At 42.5% G+C, this 23,215-nt stretch overlaps 1 protein-coding gene across 2 annotated transcripts in view; it reads left to right on the top strand.

Moving 5' to 3' along the window:
• The window catches only part of STARD9 (StAR related lipid transfer domain containing 9), a 188,806-nt gene that overhangs the window by 69,372 nt on the left and 96,219 nt on the right, over nucleotides 1-23,215 (top strand). For both annotated transcript variants that reach the window (XM_048854798.2, XM_075129679.1), the window contains exons 4-8: nucleotides 10,777-10,893; nucleotides 13,419-13,451; nucleotides 13,549-13,610; nucleotides 14,304-14,416; nucleotides 21,206-21,275. In XM_048854798.2, coding sequence (XP_048710755.2) covers nucleotides 10,777-10,893; nucleotides 13,419-13,451; nucleotides 13,549-13,610; nucleotides 14,304-14,416; nucleotides 21,206-21,275 — 395 coding nt within the window. The remainder of the gene's footprint in view (nucleotides 1-10,776; nucleotides 10,894-13,418; nucleotides 13,452-13,548; nucleotides 13,611-14,303; nucleotides 14,417-21,205; nucleotides 21,276-23,215) is intronic.

The raw sequence follows: 23,215 nt of genomic DNA, 5'->3' as shown, positions 1-23,215 counted from the left end.
TAGTACCATAAGCGTGCTTGGTGCTTTTCATAACACAGACACAGTCCTTGTGCTGACTTACCTACCATCTTAACAGTATAATTCATATAGTTTGTAAAGAAATGTAGTTTTTGCAAGTAAGAAGAACAGTGGCTTAGACACTTAGGGTACTGAATCACCCCAGTTAACACTCTGTCATCTTGAGGGCCCACGTGTCTGCAGGTCTAGGGGGAGAGAGAGAGGTTCTGGCTTCTGGTAGGTAGGGCTAGCTTGGGACTCTTGGAAGGAACTAGGCCCATCCAGTTGGCACCAATTTCTCCTTCCATCTCAGCTTGTGGCCCTGACATGACCCAACCTCCAAGACCAGGAACTAGCAGAGGGAAGGTATTGGGATCTGAAACTGGGAAGGAACCACGTGAAGGCAGCAGGTTCTCCAGGCACAGATACAAGCACAGAGGTTTGTGCGGAATAAGCTTGAGTGTGAGTTTAAAGCGCAATAGCTGTTTGACCCTAACTACCCATGTGGACACTTTTATGCTGCACTAAAAGTATCTTTGTGTGCTTTAGCTTAGTTCACTTTCTGACTGCTTGGGAGGCATGATCTGTTGTTCAGTGGGAGGTCGTATAAAGGTTAAGTTGGTGGGAGAGGACTTGTTTAGAAAAGGGAAAGAACAATGAAGGGTGGAGAAATAGGGGTCTTGCTGTGAAGGGAGGAGGGGAATGCTGTGAGAAACAGTGCAAATTAAAAATTCAGTCCACACTCTTGAGTGACGTAGTTATACCGACCTAACTCCTATATGATCTAACAGAAGGGCTTCTCCCATCAACATAGCTACAGACTCTTGGGGGGAGAGAGTACCTACACCCACGGGGAAGCTTTCCTGTGGATGCAGGTAGCATCTTCACTGAAGTGCTATAGTGGTGCAGCTGTGCTGCTACACGGTTGTAAGTATAAACAAACCATTAGTTAAACTGATGCAAATCCCTAATGTAAACACACTTAGCCCTGGTCTACACTAGGACTTTAGGTCAAATTTAGCAGCGTTAAATCGATGTAAACCTGCACCCGTCCACACGATGAAGCCCTTTTTTCGACTAAAAGGGCTCTTAAAATCGATTTCCTTATTCCACCCCTGACAAGTGGATTAGCGCTTAAATCGGCCTTGCCGGGTCGAATTTGGGGTACTGTGGACACAATTGGATGGTATTGGCCTCTGGGAGCTATCCCAGAGTGCTCCATGGTGACCGCTCTGGACAGCACTCTCAACTCAGATGCACTGGCCAGGTAGACAGGAAAAGAACCGTGAACTTTTGAATCTCATTTCCTGTTTGGCCAGCTTGGCAAGCTGCTGGTGGCCATGCAGAGCTCATCAGCAGAGGTGACCATGATGGAGTCCCAGAATCGCAAAAGAGCTCCAGCATGGACCGAACGGGAGATACGGGATCTGATCACTGTATGGGGAGAGGAATCCGTGCTATCAGAACTCCGTTCCAGTTTTCGAAATGCCAAAACCTTTGTCAACATCTCCCAGGGCATGAAGGACAGAGGCCATAACAGGGACCCGAAGCAGTGCCGCGTGAAACTGAAGGAGCTGAGGCAAGCCTACCAGACAACCAGAGAGGCGAACGGCTGCTCCGGGTCAGAGCCCCAAACATGCCTCTTCTATGATGAGCTGCATGCCATTTTACGGGGGTTCAGCCACCACTACCCCAGCCGTGTTTGAGTCCTTCAATGGAGATGGAGGCAACACGGAAGCAGGTTTTGGGGACGAAGAAGATAGCTCGCAGCAAGCAAGCGGAGAAACCGGTTTTCCCGACAGCCAGGAACTGTTTCTCACCCTGGACCTGGAGCCAGTACCCCCCGAACCCACCCAAGGCTGCCTCCTGGACCCAGCAGGCGGAGAAGGGACCTCCGGTGAGTGTACCTTTTAAAATACTATACATGGTTTAAAAGCAAGCATGTGAGGATTAATTTGCCCTGGCATTTGCGACTCTCCTGGATGTACTCCCAAAGCCTTTGCAAAAGGTTTCTGGGGAGGGCAGCCTTATTGCGTCCTCCATGGTAGGACACTTTACCACTCCAGGCCAGTAACACGTACTTGGGAATCATTGTACAACAAAGCATTGCAGTGTATGTTTGCTGGCGTTCAAACAACGTCCGTTCTTTATCTCTCTCTGTTATCCTCAGTAGAGTGAGATATCATTCATGGTCACCTGGTTGAAATAGGGTGCTTTTCTTCAGGGGACACTCAGAGGTGCCCGTTCCTGCTGGGCTGTTTGCCTGTGGCTGAACAGAAATGTTCCCCTCTGTTAGCCACGGGGAGGGGGGCGGGTTGAGGGGGTAGCCACGCGGTGGGGGGAGGCAAAATGCGACCTTGTAACGAAAGCGCATGTGCTATGTATGTAATGTTAACAGCAAGGTTTACCCTGAAAGAGTGTAGCCACTGTTTTATAAAATGTGTCTTTTTAAATACCCTTTTTTTTTCTCCACCAGCTGCATGTGTTTCAATGATCACAGGATCTTTTCCTTCCCAGAGGCTAGTGAAGCTTAGAAAGAAAAAAAAACACATTCGTGATGAAATGTTCTCTGAGCTCATGCTGTCCTCCCACACTGACAGAGCACAGACGAATGCGTGGAGGCAAATAATGTCAGAGTGCAGGAAAGCACAAAATGACCGGGAGGAGAGGTGGCGGGCTGAAGAGAGGGCTGAAGCTCAAATGTGGCGGCAGCGTGATGAGAGGAGGCAGGATTCAATGCTGAGGCTGCTGGAGGATCAAACCAGTATGCTCCAGTGTATGGTTGAGCTGCAGCAAAGGCAGCTGGAGCACAGACTCCCACTACAGCCCCTGTGTAACCAACCACCCTCCTCCCCAAGTTCCATAGCCTCCTCACCCAGACGCCCAAGAACGCGGTGGGGGGGCCTCTGGCCAACCAGCCACTCCACCACAGAGGATTGCCCAAAAAACAGAAGGCTGGCATTCAATAAATTTTAAAGTTGTAAACTTCTAAAGTGCTGTGTGACATTTTCCTTCCCTCCTCCACCACCCCTCCTGGGCTACCTTGGTAGTCATCCCCCAATTTGTGTGATGAATGAATAAAGAATGCATGAATGTGAAGCAACAATGACTTGATTGCCTCTGCAAGCGGTGATCGAAGGGAGGAGGGGAGGGTGATTAGCTTACAGGGAAGTAGAGTGAACCAAGGGGCGGGGGGTTTCATCAAGGAAAAACAAAGAGAACTTTCACACCGTAGCCTGTCCAGTTATGAAACTGGTTTTCAAAGCTTCTCTGATGCGTACCACGCCCTCCTGTGTTCTTCTAAGTGCCCTGGTGTCTGGCTGCGGGTAACCAGCAGCCAGGCGATTTGCCTCAACCTCCCACCCCGCCATAAACGTCTCTCCCTTACTCTCACAGATATTGTGGAGCGCACAGCAAGCAGTAATAACAGTGGGAATATTGGTTTCGCTGAGGTCTAAGCGAGTCAGTAAACTGCGCCAGCGCGCCTTTAAACGTCCAAATACACATTCTACCACCATTCTGCACTTGCTCAGCCTGTAGTTGAACAGCTCCTGACTACTGTCCAGGCTCCCTGTGAACGGCTTCATGAGCCATGGCATTAAAGGGTAGGCTGGGTCCCCAAAGATAACTATAGGCATTTCAACATCCCCAACAGTTGGGGGCTGGGAATAAAGTCCCTTCCTGCAGCTTTTGAAACAGACCAGAGTTCCTGAAGATGCGAGCGTCATGTACCTTTCCCGGCCATCCCACGTTGATGTTGGTGAAACGTCCCTTGTGATCCACCAGTGCTTGCAGCACTATCGAAAAGTACCCCTTGCGGTTTATGTACTCGGCGGCTTGGTGCTCTGGTGCCAAGATAGGGATATGGGTTCCGTCTGTGGCCCCACCACAGTTAGGGAAGCCCATTGCAGCAAAGCCATCCACTATGACCTGCACATTTCCCAGGGTCACTACCCTTGATATCAGCAGATCTTTGATTGCGTGGGCTACTTGCATCACAGCAGCCCCCACAGTAGATTTGCCCACTCCAAATTGATTCCCAACTGACCGGTAGCTGTCTGGCATTGCAAGCTTCCACAGAGCTATCGCCACTCGCTTCTCAACTGTGAGGGCTGCTCTCATCTTGGTATTCATGCGCTTCAGGGCAGGGGAAAGCAAGTCACAAAGTTCCATGAAAGTGCCCTTACGCAAGCGAAAGTTTCGCAGCCACTGGGATTCGTCCCAGACCCACAACGCTGTGCGGTCCCACCAGTCTGTGCTTGTTTCCCGAGCCCAGAATCGGCGTTCCACAGCATGAACCTGCCCCATTAGCACCATGATGCATGCATTGGCAGGGCCCATGCTTTCAGAGAAATCTGTGTCCATGTCCTGATCACTCACGGGACCGCGCTGACGTCGCCTCCTCGCCCGATATCGCTTTGCCAGGTTCTGGTGCTGCATATACTGCTGGATAATGCGTGTGGTGTTTAATGTGCTCCTAATTGCCAAAGTGAGCTGAGCGGCCTCCATGCTTGCCTTGGTATGGCGTCCGCACAGAAAAAAGGCGCGGAACGATTGTCTGCCATTGCTCTGATGGAGGGAGGGGTGACTGATGACATGGCTTACAGAGAATTAAAATCAACAAGGGGGTGGCTTTACATCAATGAGTATTTCAGGCAGGGCTTCACGGAGGGTTCCAATAAGAAATGGTGCACCTAAGTAATTGTTCTTATTGAAACAAGCAGGTTGGTCTGGCCTCTGATTGATACATGGCTAGATTTACCTTGCTGCACCTTCTCTGTGAGTTACTGCAGTGTGACCTAGAGGAAGGAGTCCCCTAGATGGGGGAGGGGAGGAAGCAAATGAGTACAAAACAAATCTGGTCTATTTCTTGTTTTGATCCACGCCATCTATCTTTTACATCTTTGGCTGGCAGTAGACAGTGCAGAAGGACTGCAAGCCATCCACATCTCATGGCTGCTTGGCAGAAGATGATACAGTAGGACTGCTAGCAATCCGTATTGCCTGCCTGCTCACCATAAGATGGTTTAATTGGACTGACTGCAGGACTAAAGAGAATGACCTGGTCAAGTCACTTCTAATGTAGTCCCTGCGCCCATGTCTGCCCAGGACATGATGATGACGGACATGATGATGACGGCTATCAGTCCTACTGCACCGTCTGCTGCCACAAGGCAAGGGGTTGCTGCTGCTGTGTAGCAATGCAGTACCATGTCTGCCAGCACCCAGGAGACGGTTATGTGAGCAGGCTCCATGCTTGCCGTGGTATGGCGTCTGCACAGGTAACTCAAGAAAAAAAGGGGCGAAATGATTGTCTGCTGCTGCTTTCACGGAGGGAGGGAGGGAAGGGGGGCCTGACTATATGTACCCAGAACCACCCGCGACAATGTTTTAGCCCCACCAGGCATTGGGATCTCAACCCAGAATTCCAATGGACAGCGGAGACTGCGGGAACTGTGGGTTAGCTACCCACAGTGCAACACTCCGGAAGTTGACGCTTGCCTCAGTGCTGTGGAAGCACTCCGCCGAGTTAATGCACTTAATGCGCTTCGAGCATTTTCTGTGGGGACACACACACTCGTATATATAAAAACAATTTCTAAAAAAACGACTGCTATAAATTCGACCTAATTTCATAGCGTAGACATACCCTCATAGTGCTTAAACAAGGTTTAAATAGATTTAAGCCACAATGGTATAGCTTTCCAGCATAGACAAGGACTATTACTTATAACTGTCTCTCACAGCAGGTGGTTAATGAAGCTCTGTGGCTCTGTTTCTGGTTGTATGCTAAGTTAACAGCTAAGAAGACTGGTGCCTGCTTTAAGCCTTCGTATGTAATATAGTTTGTGCGCGTTAGGTTGTCCTTGTGTTTTCTTAAGGGCTGCATAACTCCTGTTGCAGTCTTACTTCCTGTTTTTTGGGAACAGTACAACTTCAGACATAAGCTTTCATAGTGTGGATCACAAGATTTACCTGGTATGCAAATACTTAAAGGCTCACCCTGTTTTGTACACTCGAATAGGGCATGGAGGCTTTTGAGATGTTTAGATAATCAATTGTTATGCCAGTCAGTAAAACATCAACAACTCTTACTTCAGCTTTTAATCTTCAGATTTTGACAGGGCCTTGACATTGCTGTAGAAGCAGCACATTCAACCCCTAGGAAGGAGAATATCATTTTTGACCAACACTTTGAGGTCAGCGTAGAGTGAGCTATTCCCCAGGTCATGTTCACCATTCCTTGTTTGGAAAGACAAATTTCCCCTGAGCTCGACCTCAAAATGGGGGTGGGCAAGAGCAGATACATAAGATGAAAAAGGTGTGTGTGGGGCGAATCCCAGAAGATCTCTGTTCTTTTACCCCTCAACAAAAAAACAAACCAGATCCATATTTCCATTAGCAAGGATATGGAGGATTGCTAAATGTGATGGGCAAGAGTGGAAATGGGGTGTGCTTCCTCAATACTTTAACCCTTGGTCAGTGTATAACTTTAGTACAAAGGGTTAAACACATTTTGACCTTGAGATTGATCTATAGGCCCTGTCACATCAAGGAGCCCTCATTAATTTCCTACCATGATGACTCAGTCCAAGAATCACAAATATAATGGTTTGACTTGTGATTATTAATATTCAGATGTTTTTCCAAATAATTGTAACTTTTTAGGGGAAAAAATGGCCTAATTTGTATTGTGCTGATGTAATGAGTCTACAAACACAGGGCCAAATTCTTCCTTCAGTGCTCCACAGAAATAATGGGATTACAACAGAGCATCTTAGAGGAGAATTTGGTTTACAGACTTTTTTAGTCAGTGTGTTTAATAAATAGCCTGCCTGAGATTGATCACTGTGCTCTAAAGTAGAGATAGCTAATAGTAAATCAAACATTCTATCCTGCCTTGATCCCAGATCAGTTACTTCCAAGTGCTTCTTTAATTCGAACACTGTTGGAACTGTTGCTGAGCAATTAGACCTAAATACAGTGATTCTCAGTTCAGAAAACACTCTGGTGAAATCCAGAACTATTTTAGAACACAATAGGGATACATTTCGGATTGACCATTTTCTAAGGTGCAACAGCACTGTGGTTAAAGAAACAAAAACATGTCACAGTTGCCAAAGCACAGCAGCACCACCAGTCAGCAACTATTGCTATGTCAGAGTTTTGGGAGACTTGAAGTACTTTTCTATTAGTAAACTTTTGTTCCCTGAAGCACGTACAGGGCTCAGTTCTGTATTCCTTACTCTTGAGTAGTCCCCTTAAAGTCCATAGAACTGACTGTGCTAGATAAGAACTGCAGGATCAGGCCTATATTCTGGTTTGATATTTATTCAATTATTTTTAAAAGAGCATTGCCTTTTCCATAGAAACCAATGAGTTAAATAAAAAACAGATGTTGAAACATTACTACAAAGCAACTTCCAAGAATACTCTAACCCCAAACTAAATCCCTCTCGTTATATTTTCCCACAGCTCAAAGAGGGCCTCATGGGCAAAATACTGCCTATGATCTTATTTTATATTTCATATTTGTATGTGATTACAAGGAGCACATTTTTGAAAAGCCTCGTGGTGTCTGGGTACTTTTAGGAGAGAACAGTGATACAAGAGAATAGTTTCCCAGTGCCCTGAGAGAATATGAAGTTGTAACTGCATTCTGCTGGGCAGAAAGAGAATATATTTTTAATAGAGGGAAGGATAATAATTAATAACATTTATACATCAGAGTTTTTAAAGACATCAACCTAATACATTCTATGCCTGAATAATTTACAATCTTTATTTAATAATAAAAAAAGTGCAAGATAGGAGACAGGACAGCAGTACAAGAGTGGGTGAAATCCTGGCCTCAAGTCACTGGTGTGATGGGGCAAGGCCAAATGGCTATAGGAAAGTAGTGAGAAACAGGTATGTTAGCCCCAAGCTAAATAAATCTCTGTTACCATGGTAACCAAATGGCAGTTGCTCCAGGTTAATCAAGACACCTGGGGCCAATTAAGATCCTTCCAGAAAGCAGTGGAGACAGGTTGATTGGGACACCTGAAGCCAATCAGGGGCTGGCTGAAACTAGTTAAAAGCCTCCCAGTTAGTCAGGTGGGGGGTATGTGTCAGGAGCTGTAGGATGAAGCCATGCTGCTGGAGAAACTGAACAGTACAAACCCTATCTGGCACAAGAAAGGAGGCCCTGAGGTAAGGGTGACGTAGATATTGAGGAAGTGGGGGCTGCTGTGGGGAAGTGGCCCAGGGAATCATACTCGTCCTGTTTCCAAAAAGTCAGCTACCAAGAGCTGCTACTATCAGGTTCCCTGGGCTGGAGTCTGGAGTAGAGGGTGGGCCAGGGCTCTCCCCTCCCCTCCCCTCCCCTCTCCGACTAATCACTGAGACTGGGAGACAACAGAGACTCTGCGAGGGAGGATAGCTTCTCCTCCTCGGTCTTGTTGGCTTATGATGAAAATGGCTCAGTAGGCTGTGACCCTTGCCTCTAGAGAGAGAAGGACTACGTGGCGGGTCACAGTGAGCCTCTGAGGCTAGCATAATCTGCCAGGAAGCGCAGGACCCACTGAGACAAGGTCTGAGCTTTGTCACGCTGGGTAAAATGTCCATTGACTTCAGTGGCGCCAGGATTTCACCATCGAAGCATGAAGAAGACATGGAGCAGAGACTGGAAAAGGAGACTAAGGGAATGGAATATTGAACAAGAAAGGAAGGAAGAAAAAAATTAGGGCAGAAATTACAGAGGGCTTTGTAGGTGAGGATGAGGAGTTTGCATTTGATGTGGCAATGATTAAAAAAACATGCAGTTTCAGCCTATTGGGTGATGGCGACCTGTTCAGCATTGCTCTCTTGTCATTCATATTAAAGTGTCTGCCTGTGTTTTCACTGTGGTTGGTCGGTATATGTTGATAAATGTGTTATATATTATGAGGCAGGTCTGTCTTCCTATTTACATTGTACCATGTTTGAACCTTCCAGGATTTGTCATTCCTGACACAGAATACTTTTGTTAGACATGCTGCCACTGATCCACTAACAATGAACTGATATTTGACTTCTGGCTCAGATGGTTTATTATCAGAGAACACAAATAGCTAAGTTATCCTTGATTACTGAAATGTGTGAATAGTCTCAGCCTTCAGTGGAGTTGGAACTATATTGAATTTTCTGCTAAGAATTGGCACCTGTGGTTTGAACTGTAATATGACCTGCAAATTAAGGCTCAAGAGTTTATTTTTGTTAGCTCTGATTATTATTCTTGCTATTGGGGTAAATTTGTTTTGCCTACAGTATATTTGTTTTCTTTATCCACCATTGTTAAGTTTAATACATTTACCTGTCTGTGAAAGAAACAAAAGTTGGCTGAATCTTTTCAGCGAGTATGGTATGTAACTGTGTGTATATATACAGGTTAACTTTCTACATGAATAGAAAAGATTTTTGTACTTACAGTATTTTCTTTGAAAGACTTCAGCTGTACTGAGTTCATTTATCCTGTGCTGGAGGGCTTAGCAGTTGACAGCCAGCACAGAGGGGACTCCATACCCCAGTGTACCCAGCAGAGGAGATGACCTCTCTTTACACTGCAGTGGAGTAGCGATTTGGTATGTTGGGGATGGGGTCAGTGGGTTTGGGCACAAAGTAGGAACTGAGCAGGAGGTAACATCTGCTACTTTCTGCCATGCCTAGCAGTAGCCAGCTTTTGGTCTTGTGGATTGTGATGCCCAACTCTTTTTTATTATTTTTTTTATTTATTATTTGTATTGCTGTAGCGCTTTGGAGCCCTAGTCATGATCCTGGACACCATTGTGTCAGGTGCTTCACAAACACAGCACAAAAAGACAGTCCCTGTCCCAAAGAGTGTGCAATCTAAGTATAAAACAAGAGACGACAGATTGGGGAAACAAGGAAAATTCAACCTTACCCAAAGAGCAGTTAACAATGGTTCACTGTCGCACTGGTAGGATGTAACTAGTTGGGTCCTGCAGGGATCTGTCCTGGGTCTGGTACTATTCCATATTTTTACTAATGACTTTGATAGTGGAGTGGAGAGTGTAATTGTAAAATTTGCGGATGACGTCAAGCTAGGAGCTGTTGCAAGCACTTTGGAGGACAGGATTAGAATTCAAAATGATCGTGACAAATTGGTCTGAAACGAGAGACAAAATTCAGTAAAGACAAGTGCAAAGTACTACACTTAGGAAGGAAGAATCAAATGCACAGTTCCAAACTGTTTTGGTGGTAATACTGCAGAAAAGGATCTGAAGTTATAGTGGATCACAATTTGAATGCGTCAATGTGACACAGTTGCGAAAAAGGCTAATATTCTGGGGTATATTAACAGGAGTGTCATATGTAGGACACGGGATGTAATTGTCCCGCTCTGCTTGTCACTGGTGAGGCCTCGGCTGGAGTATTGTATCCAGTTTTGGGCACCACACTTTAAGAAAGATGTGGGCAAATTGGAGAGAATCCAGAGGAGAGCAACAAAAATGTTTAGAAAACATTTAGAAAACCTAAAAGAAAAAGGAAAAATAAGTGGGCATGTTTAGTCTTGAGAAAAGGAAACTAAGGGGGGGCCTGGTTACAGTCTACCTTTTTTTATCTTGTCCAATTTCCACATGTTTGTTAGTCCCATGAAATATGTCAGTAGGCAAATGGAATGGAACTTCTTATCATTTAGACTTGAGAAAAATAGACTGAGTGATGTTTGAATGGCAGTGAGTGTTTCCAAGGAGGGGATGACTCACTGAGTGCATTTTTTTCTTTTGACCATTCCAGGTTTTCCAGGACCTCGGCACATCAGTGCTATCTGGTGCTTTTAAGGGGTATAATATCTGTCTTTTTGCATATGGACAGACGGGTTCAGGAAAAACGTACACAATGATGGGAACTCCAGTGAGTCATGGTCTTCATTACACTCTTTTGTTTTTGTTTTGTTTTTTTATCTGTTTATTAAATTGAAGTTCATGATTAAGATCCCAATTAAGCAAAATGTTTAAGCATGTTTTACTTGGAATTACTTGTGCTTAAAATTAAGCACATGCTTAAGTACATAGCTAAATAATGTAGCAGAAGCTAAAACCATAAAAATATGGTATAATTATATTATATGGTATGTTGGGGTATATATAAAAATATGATATAATTCCTTTCGTAGACTGTGCTGTTTGTTTGTTGCATGTGTGTGGTTTATCATTTAGTCTAAAGAAAGCAAGTTTTCTACCATGAACACTTACAGTTCTTCGTAGCAGCCAGCTCTTGCATCTACAAAATATTTTAATGTCACTTTCTTTGATAATCAGACAACCGTGTTGAAGTTAAATTACTTTTGCTAATTAATATTTGGAATAATTATTTGTGCCATCTTTGCTGCATTTTTATGAGAAGACTTTGCTGTCCATTAGGGAACAGTCTGAGATGACCATATTTGCTTCATTTCCAATTACTAAATGAATTTGAAGGAAGCTTTGGGGGTGAAACATTAGCATATGCTCCTCAAAGCCACTCAATTCTAAGATATTTGAGTTATGGGGCCCCACTTAGTGTGCCTTTATGTGTTAAAGCACCCAGACCATTGGGTCCAGTGGAAGGGTTACTGTCTTTGCTGATCCAGAGGGAAAGGTAGTTCATCTCTCTGAAAACCTATATAAATTGAAGGGGAGTAAATTGTCTCTAAAGCGGTGTTTCTCAACCTATTTACCATTGTGGGCTGCATATGTGTTAAGTGGGTTGCATCCAATACTACCTGTATAGCCCTGAGGGTGTCACGTGGGCCACAGCTCTGTGCTGAATGGGCAGTAGGTTGAGAACCACTGCAAAAGAGAGAACCATGTTTTAAGGGGACAGCAAGAGCAGGTCAGTACCTCCCACTCCCTGAGAGGATCACTGCTTCAGGTAAAGGGTAGGGGAGAGAGACACACTCTTCAAATAAAATTCTTTGAACCTATAAAAATGGTTCAGGGTTGGTCTGAATTTTGGATACAGTTTCTATTTGGTTCTTATTTTTACTGAACTGGTTCTGCTGTTCCTGAATGACCGTATTAGCTTACTAAAGGCACCACCTGACAGGCAGCTGCAGGGAGATTTGCCCATCTGATACCTAAGGCCTGATTCTCTTCCATGGCGCTAGTCTTGATTTAGAACAGGAAGTCAGAAGAATTATACTGATGTAAAACTAATGTAAGTGAGAGGAGAATCAGGTCACTAGTGTCTGTTTATCTTGGATGTATAATAGCAGTTTACAATGGCCATATCTTAAAGATCGTTATTAATTCCTATTGCACTTTCATTGTAGTAATGTTGCTGCTGGATTCTTTGGTGAGAGAGTGATTTGTGCGTCAGGAAGAATCCCACTTCGATCCGATATTTAATAATTTGCATTTATTGTAAAACACTATTAGCCTTGTTAATAGCTAGAAAATCAGCATGCTTGGTCTGTAGAGAACTTTCACATCCACAAAAATGCATTTATTTAGGGAAAGCTGTGTTTTCTGTAATTTGTTCTATTTCAAATATACCTTTTAAAAATCTTAGCATCCTACTGCAAAGAGATTCCTAGTGGGAGGGGCTGAGCCTGAAGGTAGCTCCAAGTCTTTACGTAAGCCATGTGCTGTAGCAAGTGGAGTCATCTTAGCCTTAAACTTTTCAGCAACCACTGCCTATTAAAAATGCCTTAAGATGACTTCCAGTGAGGATAAAATTGACCGTTACAGGTACAGCCACCATTCTACCAGAGTATATCATCCCTTTAAGTCAGGGGTGGCCAACCTGAGCCTGAGAAGGAGCCAGAATTTACCAATGTACATTGCCAAAGAGCCACAGTAATACGTCAGCAGCCCCCCCATCAGCTCCCCCCTGCTCCCAGTGCCTCACGCTCACCAGCAGCCCCCGCCAATCAGTGCCTCCCTGCACCTCCCGATTCGCTGTTTCATGGCATGTAGGAGGCTCGGAGGGGGAGAAGCGAGGGCATAGCAGGCTCAGGGGAAGGGGTGGAGTGGGGGCAGAGCCAGGGGTTGAGCAGTGAGCACCCTCCGGAAACATTGGAAAGTTGGTACCTGTAGCTCCAGGTCCAGAGTTGGTGCCTATACAAGGAGCCACATATTAACAGAAGAGCCGCATGTGGCTCCGGAGCCACAGATGGGTCACCCCTGTTTTAAGTGATTATTTCTAGAGATGCTGCAACTGGAAAGCTATGAGTTGTCACACATCTAGCACTGAGAATGCTCCAGGGCAGATTGTGTTGTGATCTCCACAATCACTACCAGTGTGTATCTCCATGTTTTAGTGGGAAGTTGCTGCTGGAATAGTTGGGCATTCCCCATAGCTTTGTTTATATTTACATTTATTAAAATGACTTCTGACAAGAGACACTGGGACTGTGATCATATCATATAATTGTTTTGTTTTTGTTTTATTTAAAGGCATCCATTGGGTTGACACCTCGTATATGTGAGGTATTTGTTTTATGAACTTGAAATTGTTTAAACTGTTTTTCATTTTCTTTTCTTTTTATTTTCTTAAGAAAAAAATGTAAACTTTTGGTTTGTGCAGGGCCTTTTTTCAAGGGAGTATGATTATTCAGAGCAGCCAGCATCTTGCAGAATAGAAGTCAGGTAGGAGTGTCTCATTATTTTTGGCCATATGTTTCTAAATACTTTCAAATGTGTATTTCCATAGTCAAAGCTTACAAATGTTATTTGATAAGTTTATTTCTCTTTCTTAGTGCTGTCAATCATTTTGTTGGGGTAGGAAAATCTTGCAATTCAGTTTTCAATCCAAGTATAGTTCCTTGGATGCTGTGTGTTCACTGTTAGATCCCAAAGAATATGCATCTAAATAATAGTGGGTTAAGAGTCCACTTCTTGCTTGTTTAACTCTTCAAAATTTGGACCCTATATTGCATTCAGTTCTTATTCATAAACACCATTAACTTTGTGGAGTTTTGTGCTCTGAACAATTGAAGAGTTGGAAACAACATTAATTAAAAGTGCAGGCAATATACTGTGTTGGCAATGCAGATGATTTATTGTGTCAGCACTATTTCCAACCAGCCAGCAGCAGGGGACAGCTATTTTCTTTTTTCATGACAATTGATTACTTCTCAGCTCCTTTCCAAGTGTCTGTACGCACAACATGTAAGAAGACATAATGTGAAAGGTAATGAAGATGAATGCTTTAGTTTCTGATGTGGAATGTCTGTGCCAGGCTGCAGGTGCAAATTTTTATTGTCCAAGGAACAACTATAATTTTTTTTTTGTGTGAATAGTGGATGCCAGAAACACAACATTTTATTTATTTTTCTTCAGTTTCCTTGAAATCTATAATGAGCGTGTCCGAGATTTGTTAAAGCAATCAAACCAGAAGAAACCTTATACGCTTCGGGTCCGAGAGCACCCTGAGACAGGTCCATATGTGCAAGGTGAGAGTGAGTTTCTGCATGGGTTATAGATGAATGCCTATGTGCCTACTATGAATGTTCACTTACATTCCTAACCTGATCTTTATTATTTCCACTCTTTCCAGTTATTAAACAGCCGGCATGAAATATGTAGTTTGAGGAACTCAAAATCCTCCCAGCAAAAACATATAGCAGAACATGGAATCTAATTCTTAATATTTGGAGAGACTGAAATTCTAGAGCAGGGGTGGGCCAACTTTTTGGCCTGAGGGCCACATCTAGGTATGGAAATTGTATAGTGGGCCATGAATGCTCATGAAATTGGGGGTTGGGGTGCAGGAGGGGTGAGGGCTCCGGCTGGGCATGTGGTGGGGCCAGAAATGAGGAGTTCAGAGTGCGGGAGAGGGCTCTGGGCTGGGGCACGGGGTTGGGGGTGCAGGAGGGTGCTCTGGGTGGGACCAAGTGGTTCGGAGGGCAGGAGTGGGTTGGCGTGAAGGAGGAGGTCGGGGTGCAGGCTCTGGGTGGTGCTTACCTCAAGCACTTCCCAGAAGCAGTGGCATGTCCCCCCTCTGGCACCCTCGTGGAGGTGTGGCCAGGCGACTCTGCACGCTTTCCTGTCCACAGGTGTCGCCCCTGCAGCTCCCATTGGCCAGAACCATGGCCAATGGGAGCCGCAGGGGCGACACCTGTGGACAGGGAAGCGTGCAGAGTCGCCTGGCCACACCTCCACGAGGGTGCCAGAGGGGGGACATGCCACTGCTTCTGGGAGCTGTGTAGAGCGGGGAAGCTCCCGACCTCACTCCCTGGCTGGAGCGTGGCAAGCTCCGGACCCCACTCCCTAGCGGAAAGTTGAGTGCCAGATTAAAACATCTGGAGGCCCGGATGCAGCCCTGGGCTGTAGTTTGTCCATCCCTGTTCTAGAGGAAGGACTCATTTTGTGTGTGTAGTGACTGTGTTAAATAAAAATATAGAGTATAAGATTTGCTGTATTGGTTCAGGCCATTGATCTATGTAGCCTGATAATCTGCCTCCAACAGTGGCTACAATGAATGTTTCATGAGAATGTAAAACCATACTGCTAATACTAGGAAGAAATCTCTTTCCTACTAAGCATAGCAGAAAATGGGAGTAACCCCTTTCCTCAAACTAAAATGGTTGTTTAGTTGATAGCAGTTTGCCTATAAATCCTCAGAAGCTTCAGATTCATGTCAGAAACTTTTTGTGAAACAATGTACTTGTTTCCATTGGAATTACTAGGTTACAGATTTCTAATCTGCTGACTTTCACATGCATGTTTGCTGTAGTTATAAAGACATTGTAATGCAGTTTTATATTAAGTTTCCAAACTTACATCTTTATGTAAAATTGTTTCTTCCGTTCTGTTTTCCTCTTTTCAGTCTTTATCTTTTCTCTTACCTTCTTTTGCTTTTCCGGTTTTTCCTCTTCTGGTTTTTCTTTCTCTTCCCTTTTGCCTCTGCCCTATTGTCAGAAGTGTAATATTTTAAAGTAAACTGTTGGTGCTTAAATCGTTTGAGAGTGCATTATACTGAGTTTGCCCTCTGAAAAGTAACACGTTTGGTCAGTGATTGACAGAAAGTGGTTTCTACAGAATCAGCGCACTATAGGCAGTAGAAGTAACTAAGTGATCTTAAAACCGTATAAAACATATTAATGGTCAGGAATGGAAGAAGAGACCTTTCCATACCGATGCAAATTATAAATATGGGTGGGTTTGTCTGGAAAGTAAATACACCCATTTCCCTTTTAATGTGCTGCTAAACACGATGTCTACGCAGTGGGCAGAACTCCAAATTGCTTCTGGAACTACTGACCGTGCCAAGTCTTGGCTATTGGCCAAGTGGATTGTAATATGTTTGACACCTAGGAAGTATTCCTTTAATGTGTAAAATGCACATAAGACAGAATTGTATTGGTTCTGTCATGTCAGATCAAATACTAGCTTGTTCTGCTTTTTAAAACGTTTCCTTTGTTCTCCTCTACCCCTTCTCCTGCTGTTTGCCGTTATCGTGTCACCTGACTTACGCAGGTTGGTGGGGGTTTTTTCTTTAGGAGAGGGAGGGAAAGGGAAATGGAAAATCAAGATAAATTCCGTGGCTGGATTTTTGAAAGAGCTGGATAATTTTAGAACTACTAACAACATTTGTAGTCAATTTAATTTGGCTTTGCAAGATATAATAATAGTACATAGCATTCTTCATCCAAGAATCTCAAAGTGCTTCACAAACATAAGTTAAGTCTCTCAACATCTCCGTGAAATATATAAATGGTATTCACAATTTACGGATAGTGAAACTGAAGAGAAAAGGTTGAGTGACTTGCCCAGGTTCATCCAGTGACAGAGCCAAGTAAAAGAAACATGAAATTCTGATGCCTAGTTTCCTGATAATCAGTATGTCCTGTAATATTGCTTTTATCACCTGATCATTGTTATCAGTTTTCATGTCTCAGAGAATAAACTGATTACCAGCAGAGCCAATAGGGAGATTTTACACACAAACCTCCTATACACGATTGGCCAGGTAGCATTCTGGTTATTTTAACTATGACTTTCTGTACCACCAGCATCCTACTAAATTCAGGATTGAAAAATAAATGAGTTGATGGTCTGATCCAGTATGGCAAACCTGTAATCCTTGGAAATCTAGGAGAAGCGTACACATTTGGCCTTCACTGTGGCCCTTTCTGTGTTCCTTCCCTGGCTCCCTCTCAACTGGGAACCTCATTACAGATCTTACCCAGAGCCTAGTTACTGTAGAGCCCGACCAGGAGCTGCTGCTTTTTCCTGATCGTTGCCCACATTGAGAAGAGTGCTTTAGACTGTTTCTTTCCCTGTTTGCTTTGCTGTCAGGCATACATCTCCAGTGGTTCCTAGGTGACAAATCCCAGAGTTCTCTTGATCTGGGAGGAAACCAGGTCATATCTGGGACATGAATGAATCTCTTAATGTCCCAGCTAACCCTGTGGTAGGAAGTTATGCAGTTGTTTCCCAGATAGTTCCTCATTAGATAAATCTATCCTTTGTCTTCTAGTTCTGATATTTTATATTTATTGTTGGTTCTTTAAATAAGAATTCAATACCCAGATGTTACCTAGAATATTGCTTGTAACTAGGATAGTGACTTTTTATAATGTTGCAGTTCTGTTGTTTCCCTTAAAATTTTCCCTTCCCTGAATTTTTGTTACCTTATACTATGAGAAAAGTATAATATAAACCCGTTAACAAAATCAGAAAGTGCCATTTCAGGTCACATGAGAAAATCCACATTGGGCACTCTATTAGCCCTACTCCTGCTATCTTTGTCCCATGACAAACCCATAAATTCCAATAAAAATCTCTGCAAGGAACTTGCAGCTCTGCTTATAATAAGTAACGTGATTCAAAATTTTAGAAAGAAATGGCTGGATGAGTTAAAAATGAAATAACTTCTTGTTTGAAGTGTCATGTGGTAGCATTACATTGCTGTTGTTGTACCACATAAATAGAATTGATACTGATGAATCAGTGTCTTGGGGTATGTAGTCACATGACATAGTTCTTTATGTGTATACTACTGTGTGTTGTGTGTTTAACAACTATAACCATTTATGCCATATGTATTGCATTTGTGTGTATGGTTTGTTTGTTTTTGGGAGGTGGCATTATTTTGTTTTTTGGTAGGAGATTGATAGAGAAGCTGATCACATGGATTCCTGCAGAAGTGTGCTTGTTAGCTCACATGTCAGACGACGGGTGAGAGCGTTCAGACATTTTTCATGCTGCAGATCAGTACAAGTGGCTTGATTTTAAAGAACTTCTAACTCAGAAAATAAAGTGGTTTACACCTCTGTGGCTTAAGGGCTGCTTAGCAATTATTGGTTTCAGCAATATTCTGAGAGTTCAGTAATGTACAGTATGATCCTGCAGTCTTTCTATGTAAGCCCTTGCCCTTTGAAATCCACAGAAGTTTTGCATGTGGAGTCTCTTCAGGATCACGCCCTAGGAATCCTGTTACTGATAGCTGGGTGGATATATTTTCTGAATTAGCCATATAATTATAGCCTGTAGTTGCATAGGAGGATGGTTTACTTTGCACCCCTCTACCAGACAATTTGCTGAATGGAACAAATGAGTATTGTTTAACTGATGAACACAGGCAAAGTTCAAAGATTTCCCATTATCTCACAGTACATTGCAGTATATCAAGACTTGCGTCTGTACTTGCGTTATACGTGTTACGTATGAGCTGTCACCAGTTTAGGGGTAAAAGAAACATTTTAGTGTTGGGGAGGGGCTTCCTCATATACTGCAGGTGTCACTTAGATAGTTTGTTTCAGTAGTCTCTAGTGTATAGAAGTCAATACTTGGATGAAGAACAGACAAGGAAGGGAACCAAAGAGAAAATCCTTTAGGGTTGCCTAGTTACTTTCATATTAGAGGTAATGCATTTTCCATTTGCTAGTCCAGTCAGGAAATCCCAGCACTAAGTATTTTGAATAGATTCCGGACTATCATTATATATATATATATATATATATATATATATATATATTAAGGGCTGCACGTTTCTAGCATTTAAAATGCTGAAACTGTTTCAGTGCTTCAAATTGGAATGGTTTCAAAATTCTCTCTTACAGATGGTTGCACTGTTAAGGAATCAGCCTCTTTTAAATCAGGAAATGATGCAATCTATATTGTTACTCTGAGACAGATTTCTGAGGCAGATACTGTCTTAGTTTGAGAGAGATTTCTAGTCCAGACAGAGTTTTTTGTCATCTTTCTGTGATTCTTGAAAACAGACTTTCTTTTTCCAAGTAGCAGAAAGAGCACTTCATGGCATTCCTTCTCCAACAACATTAATAATTTTTCTTTTGCCTTTTTATAATAAACCTTTGTGTGCTGTGATCAACTAGTTTCTATACTGGAGGCAATAGTGTCCACAATAACATAAATGTAATGGGTAAGAACTGTGGAAACTTTATAATAAATATAACTGTGCCTTCCCATCACATAGCTAGTTTTTTATTCACAAGATTACAAACCCTTGAAAGTGAGTTAGAGAAACAATATAAGGCACTTTTCCGTATTCTGTAGATTTGCAGATGCTGGTGCTGTTTGAACAGTAATTGGCTATTGTTTTTCAGACAGGAAAATGTCATTACATCTTTTGGAGTTAACGTATAGCTAATACAATGTCAAACAGTAGAATAAATGCTTTACTTTGTAAACTATCTTGTAATTTTGCATGTTTTTAGTCCATTGATGAGATTACTTTAGTTGTGGGTGAATGTGATGCTGGTGTGAGAATTTGTTTTCTTTGGGTCAGGTATTAAATGGCTACAACAAATCTTTGGGCCAAATTCTGACCTCATTCAGAGTCTATTTATCTATTAGTATCTGAGGATAGACTCTGTCCCACTATCTCTAAAATAGCCATTTGAGTCTTGCTTAGCTTTTAAATTATTGACTAGGGTAAGCAATTGATCTTGACTTGATAGGAAAATCATTTTAATTAGAAAAATTAGACCTTTTAGAAGGGGGTCTCTTTAGAAGGTGTGGCATTAGGTGTTGATTCCTATCACTGAAAGTCTGTTTCCCGTAGATAAGATGTTCCAATAGAACTATATATTTGTTTTTCATGGTGCCAACGGGTGTGTATATGTAAATTTGCTAGCTCATTTAAAATAGTCTTAAGAAATGATATTCTTACCATAAATTATTTTATGGTAACAAAGTATACCATTTCCTCCCCTCCCCCTTATACACACTTCTATGGCACATATTAAAAAGAAAACATGTTTCCTGGATTGTTGTACTGATGAAATACAACAAAAAATATGAGGCGCACTTCACTCTACCTCATGATAAACAATTTGGGAAAAGATTATTTTCTATAGCGCCTTGTACGGTGAGGCCTAGGATTCCCATGATTCTACAGCTGCCAAAAATAAGACAGTGCAAACATGTGAGATCAGTTTCATCCGAGGAGTAAGTCTATTGAAGCCAACTTCCTGTGTCTGCTACAATTTACATTGTATAAGATGCTAAATAAAGTTACACCATAGCAGCATACTGCCCTCTAGTGGGTTTCATTCCTGGCTGATGGACTTCCCTCACCCCCATTTTTGGTTTTCTCAGGGCAGCTACATTAATGCTTGATTCTTTCTAGGATCATAATCAGGATGCACTTTGGTGTGGAGTAGGACACAGAATTTTGTCCAGGGGTTAGTTTACAGATAAATGTCACAGGTTCACAGTATGGTATTTAGCTAATGAAGTGTGCACCAAAGACTCCAGACAAGAGGACTTTCTCATTCTGTGATTCATTTGGACTGAACCTTATACTTTACATCTGCAGAAGCAATGGCTGTAGGATTGTCTACATACACAAAAATTATCACTTCAACTGAGTGTGTAGTTAAAGTGATTAAAAAAAATCAACCTCATGTGGATGCAGTTACATTGATATAAAATGTTTATGCCACTCTAACTTATTCCTATATGGGAAGAGGAATAAACTAGACTGGTAGAAGACATTTTTGTACCAATATAACTGCATCCACACTAGGGGTTGTACCGGTATAACTATTTTGGTTTCAAAACAAAACAAACCCCACAGCTAATCAAAATAGTTATACTGATACAAAAATTGTGTGTAGACGAGGTCTAAATCTCAGACAGAATTTTTGTACTCCCCAGTTATGGTAGTGACCCTATTGCATAGTTGAATCAAGAGACTTAGAGTGAAACAATATTTCCAGAGTAAAACCTGTTTAACAGTCTCTCTCTCTCACTTTTTAAACCTCTGACAGGATTGTCTCAGCATTTAGTTACCGACTACAAACAAGTCATAGAACTTCTGGAAGAAGGAATAGCCAACAGGTATTTCTGGTTTTTTTTTTTTTTTTTACTCAACCATTTTTCTGTATCTCCTGTTTCATCCCAGTTTTGATGACACAACTACTGATTTTTCTGACAATGTTACACGCTTGCCATTTAACTTTAAACAGAAATGAAGAATGATTGATCTATGCGATGACATCAGGTTTCCAAATTACTCTCTGAAAAAATACTATATATCATCACGTAGCTCTTAAATAGTTGTTACAAGGGCTCATTAAAAGATTTGCATAGATATTATGACAAAACTGGTTGTATGCTGACTTACACATAGTATACACATAATATAATTTTTATACAGGATAAAAAGTGAACTATAGGGAGATGTTTTGCTCTAACCAAGTAAATCTGTATGCTCCACATACTCCATTCTTCAAATGGTATAGTTTTCAATTCAGTTTCAGTGTAGTTTAGTTTGTGACTACTGAAATCACAACACATTTGTGCTTTACTACAAACTGTTTGATGTATGTTTATCATGTGATTCAGGCTGACCACAGGGTAGAACTATTGTAAAAACAGGCCAGAAGCCATTTGTACCATCCTTTCCTATGGAAAAGATCTAATAAAAATAGCAGAAATTTAAAATTATGTTGCGTTAATTTCTTTAATATAAAGGGACACATTTTCAAGGGTCCTTAAACTAGCCTCTAAAATTACGATGCAGTGTTTGTACACCAATCAAGCAGCTACGTGTAATTACCTGACTTGGGAGCAAACACTGGAATTTTTGCATGCACAAAATATAGTCCTAGCAACATGTGCAAGCAAAACTGTAGGTGCAAGAATTGTCTGCAAAAATCCTAGGTGTATAAAAATGCACCCACAATTTCTGGCTGAAATGTTTCCATAATCTTAGGGTGAATTTCACCTCTGTGCAGAGACCACAGCCATAGGTGCCAGCTCTGTGGGTGCTCTGGGGCTGGAGCACCCACTGGGAAAAATTAGTGGGTGCTCTACACACACCAGCAGCCAAGCTCCCTGCCCCACTCCCCCGCCTCACCTCACCTATGCATTTCATAGTTACTAGTGAGGTTCTTCTGTATAGCATGCCAGACCCAGTCTCAAATGCGTAAAAGAAAAGTAAAATACCACAGCACACAAAAATACAGCCTCTCAACCCTGAAAAATAAAGTAAATAAACCAAAATGATGTCAGCAGGGCCACTGAAAGATAATAAAGCACATGCTACATGCCACAAGCAATAAAACATGAAAAACCACTATAACATCCACCCACAAAAATCCACACATGGGCTGTGAATAGCCTAGACTCTAGACAACTCAAACATCCTGTTATCAGCCAAAGATGCAGCTGAACCCGTGCTAAACTGTGCTCCACACTGCACATGAAGCTGATACCCATTGTCAGCAATGGGTAATGTTTCTATTAATGTCAAGCCCTAAGTGTGACCAAGAGAGGGATCTGGGAACTGACCGGTACCCTAAGCAAAGTCGTCCTCCTTTTGACATGGCTGACCAATAAAAAGAGTGGGAGGATACTATCAGTTGGACCCAGACAGAGTGGGAGGGTGTAGTTTTTCCCTCTTCAGTGTCCTGGCAGCTGGTAGCTAGCACCCAGCCTCACAGTGCAGTGGCTGAGAGGATTAGATTCAGCTTGGTGAAAAACTTGTGAGCTGGGCTGTGGGGCACCAACTTCCAGCTGCTGCTTTGCAATTTTTTACCTTACCACAGCTAAGTTTGATATTGTAGTTTAGTCATGAATTGTTGGACCCAAAGTCTGGACATGGGTCAACTGTGATAAAGAAAATAAGTAGATACACTGAACCGTATGGTATGCAGTCTGCCCATGGTGGAGGAGTGGGGAGTTCACTCACTTCAATTACACCTGTTGAATGAATTCCATTTTTCAATTCTATTACACTGTTCCCAACCTCCCTTGAATATGGTGAGCCAAATTCT

Source organism: Caretta caretta, chromosome 6 (assembly GCF_965140235.1).
Source record: "Caretta caretta isolate rCarCar2 chromosome 6, rCarCar1.hap1, whole genome shotgun sequence".
NCBI lineage: Eukaryota > Metazoa > Chordata > Testudines > Cheloniidae > Caretta > Caretta caretta.
Note: the sequence above shows the minus strand (reverse complement) of the source record. Positions and strands in the feature narration are given on the sequence as shown.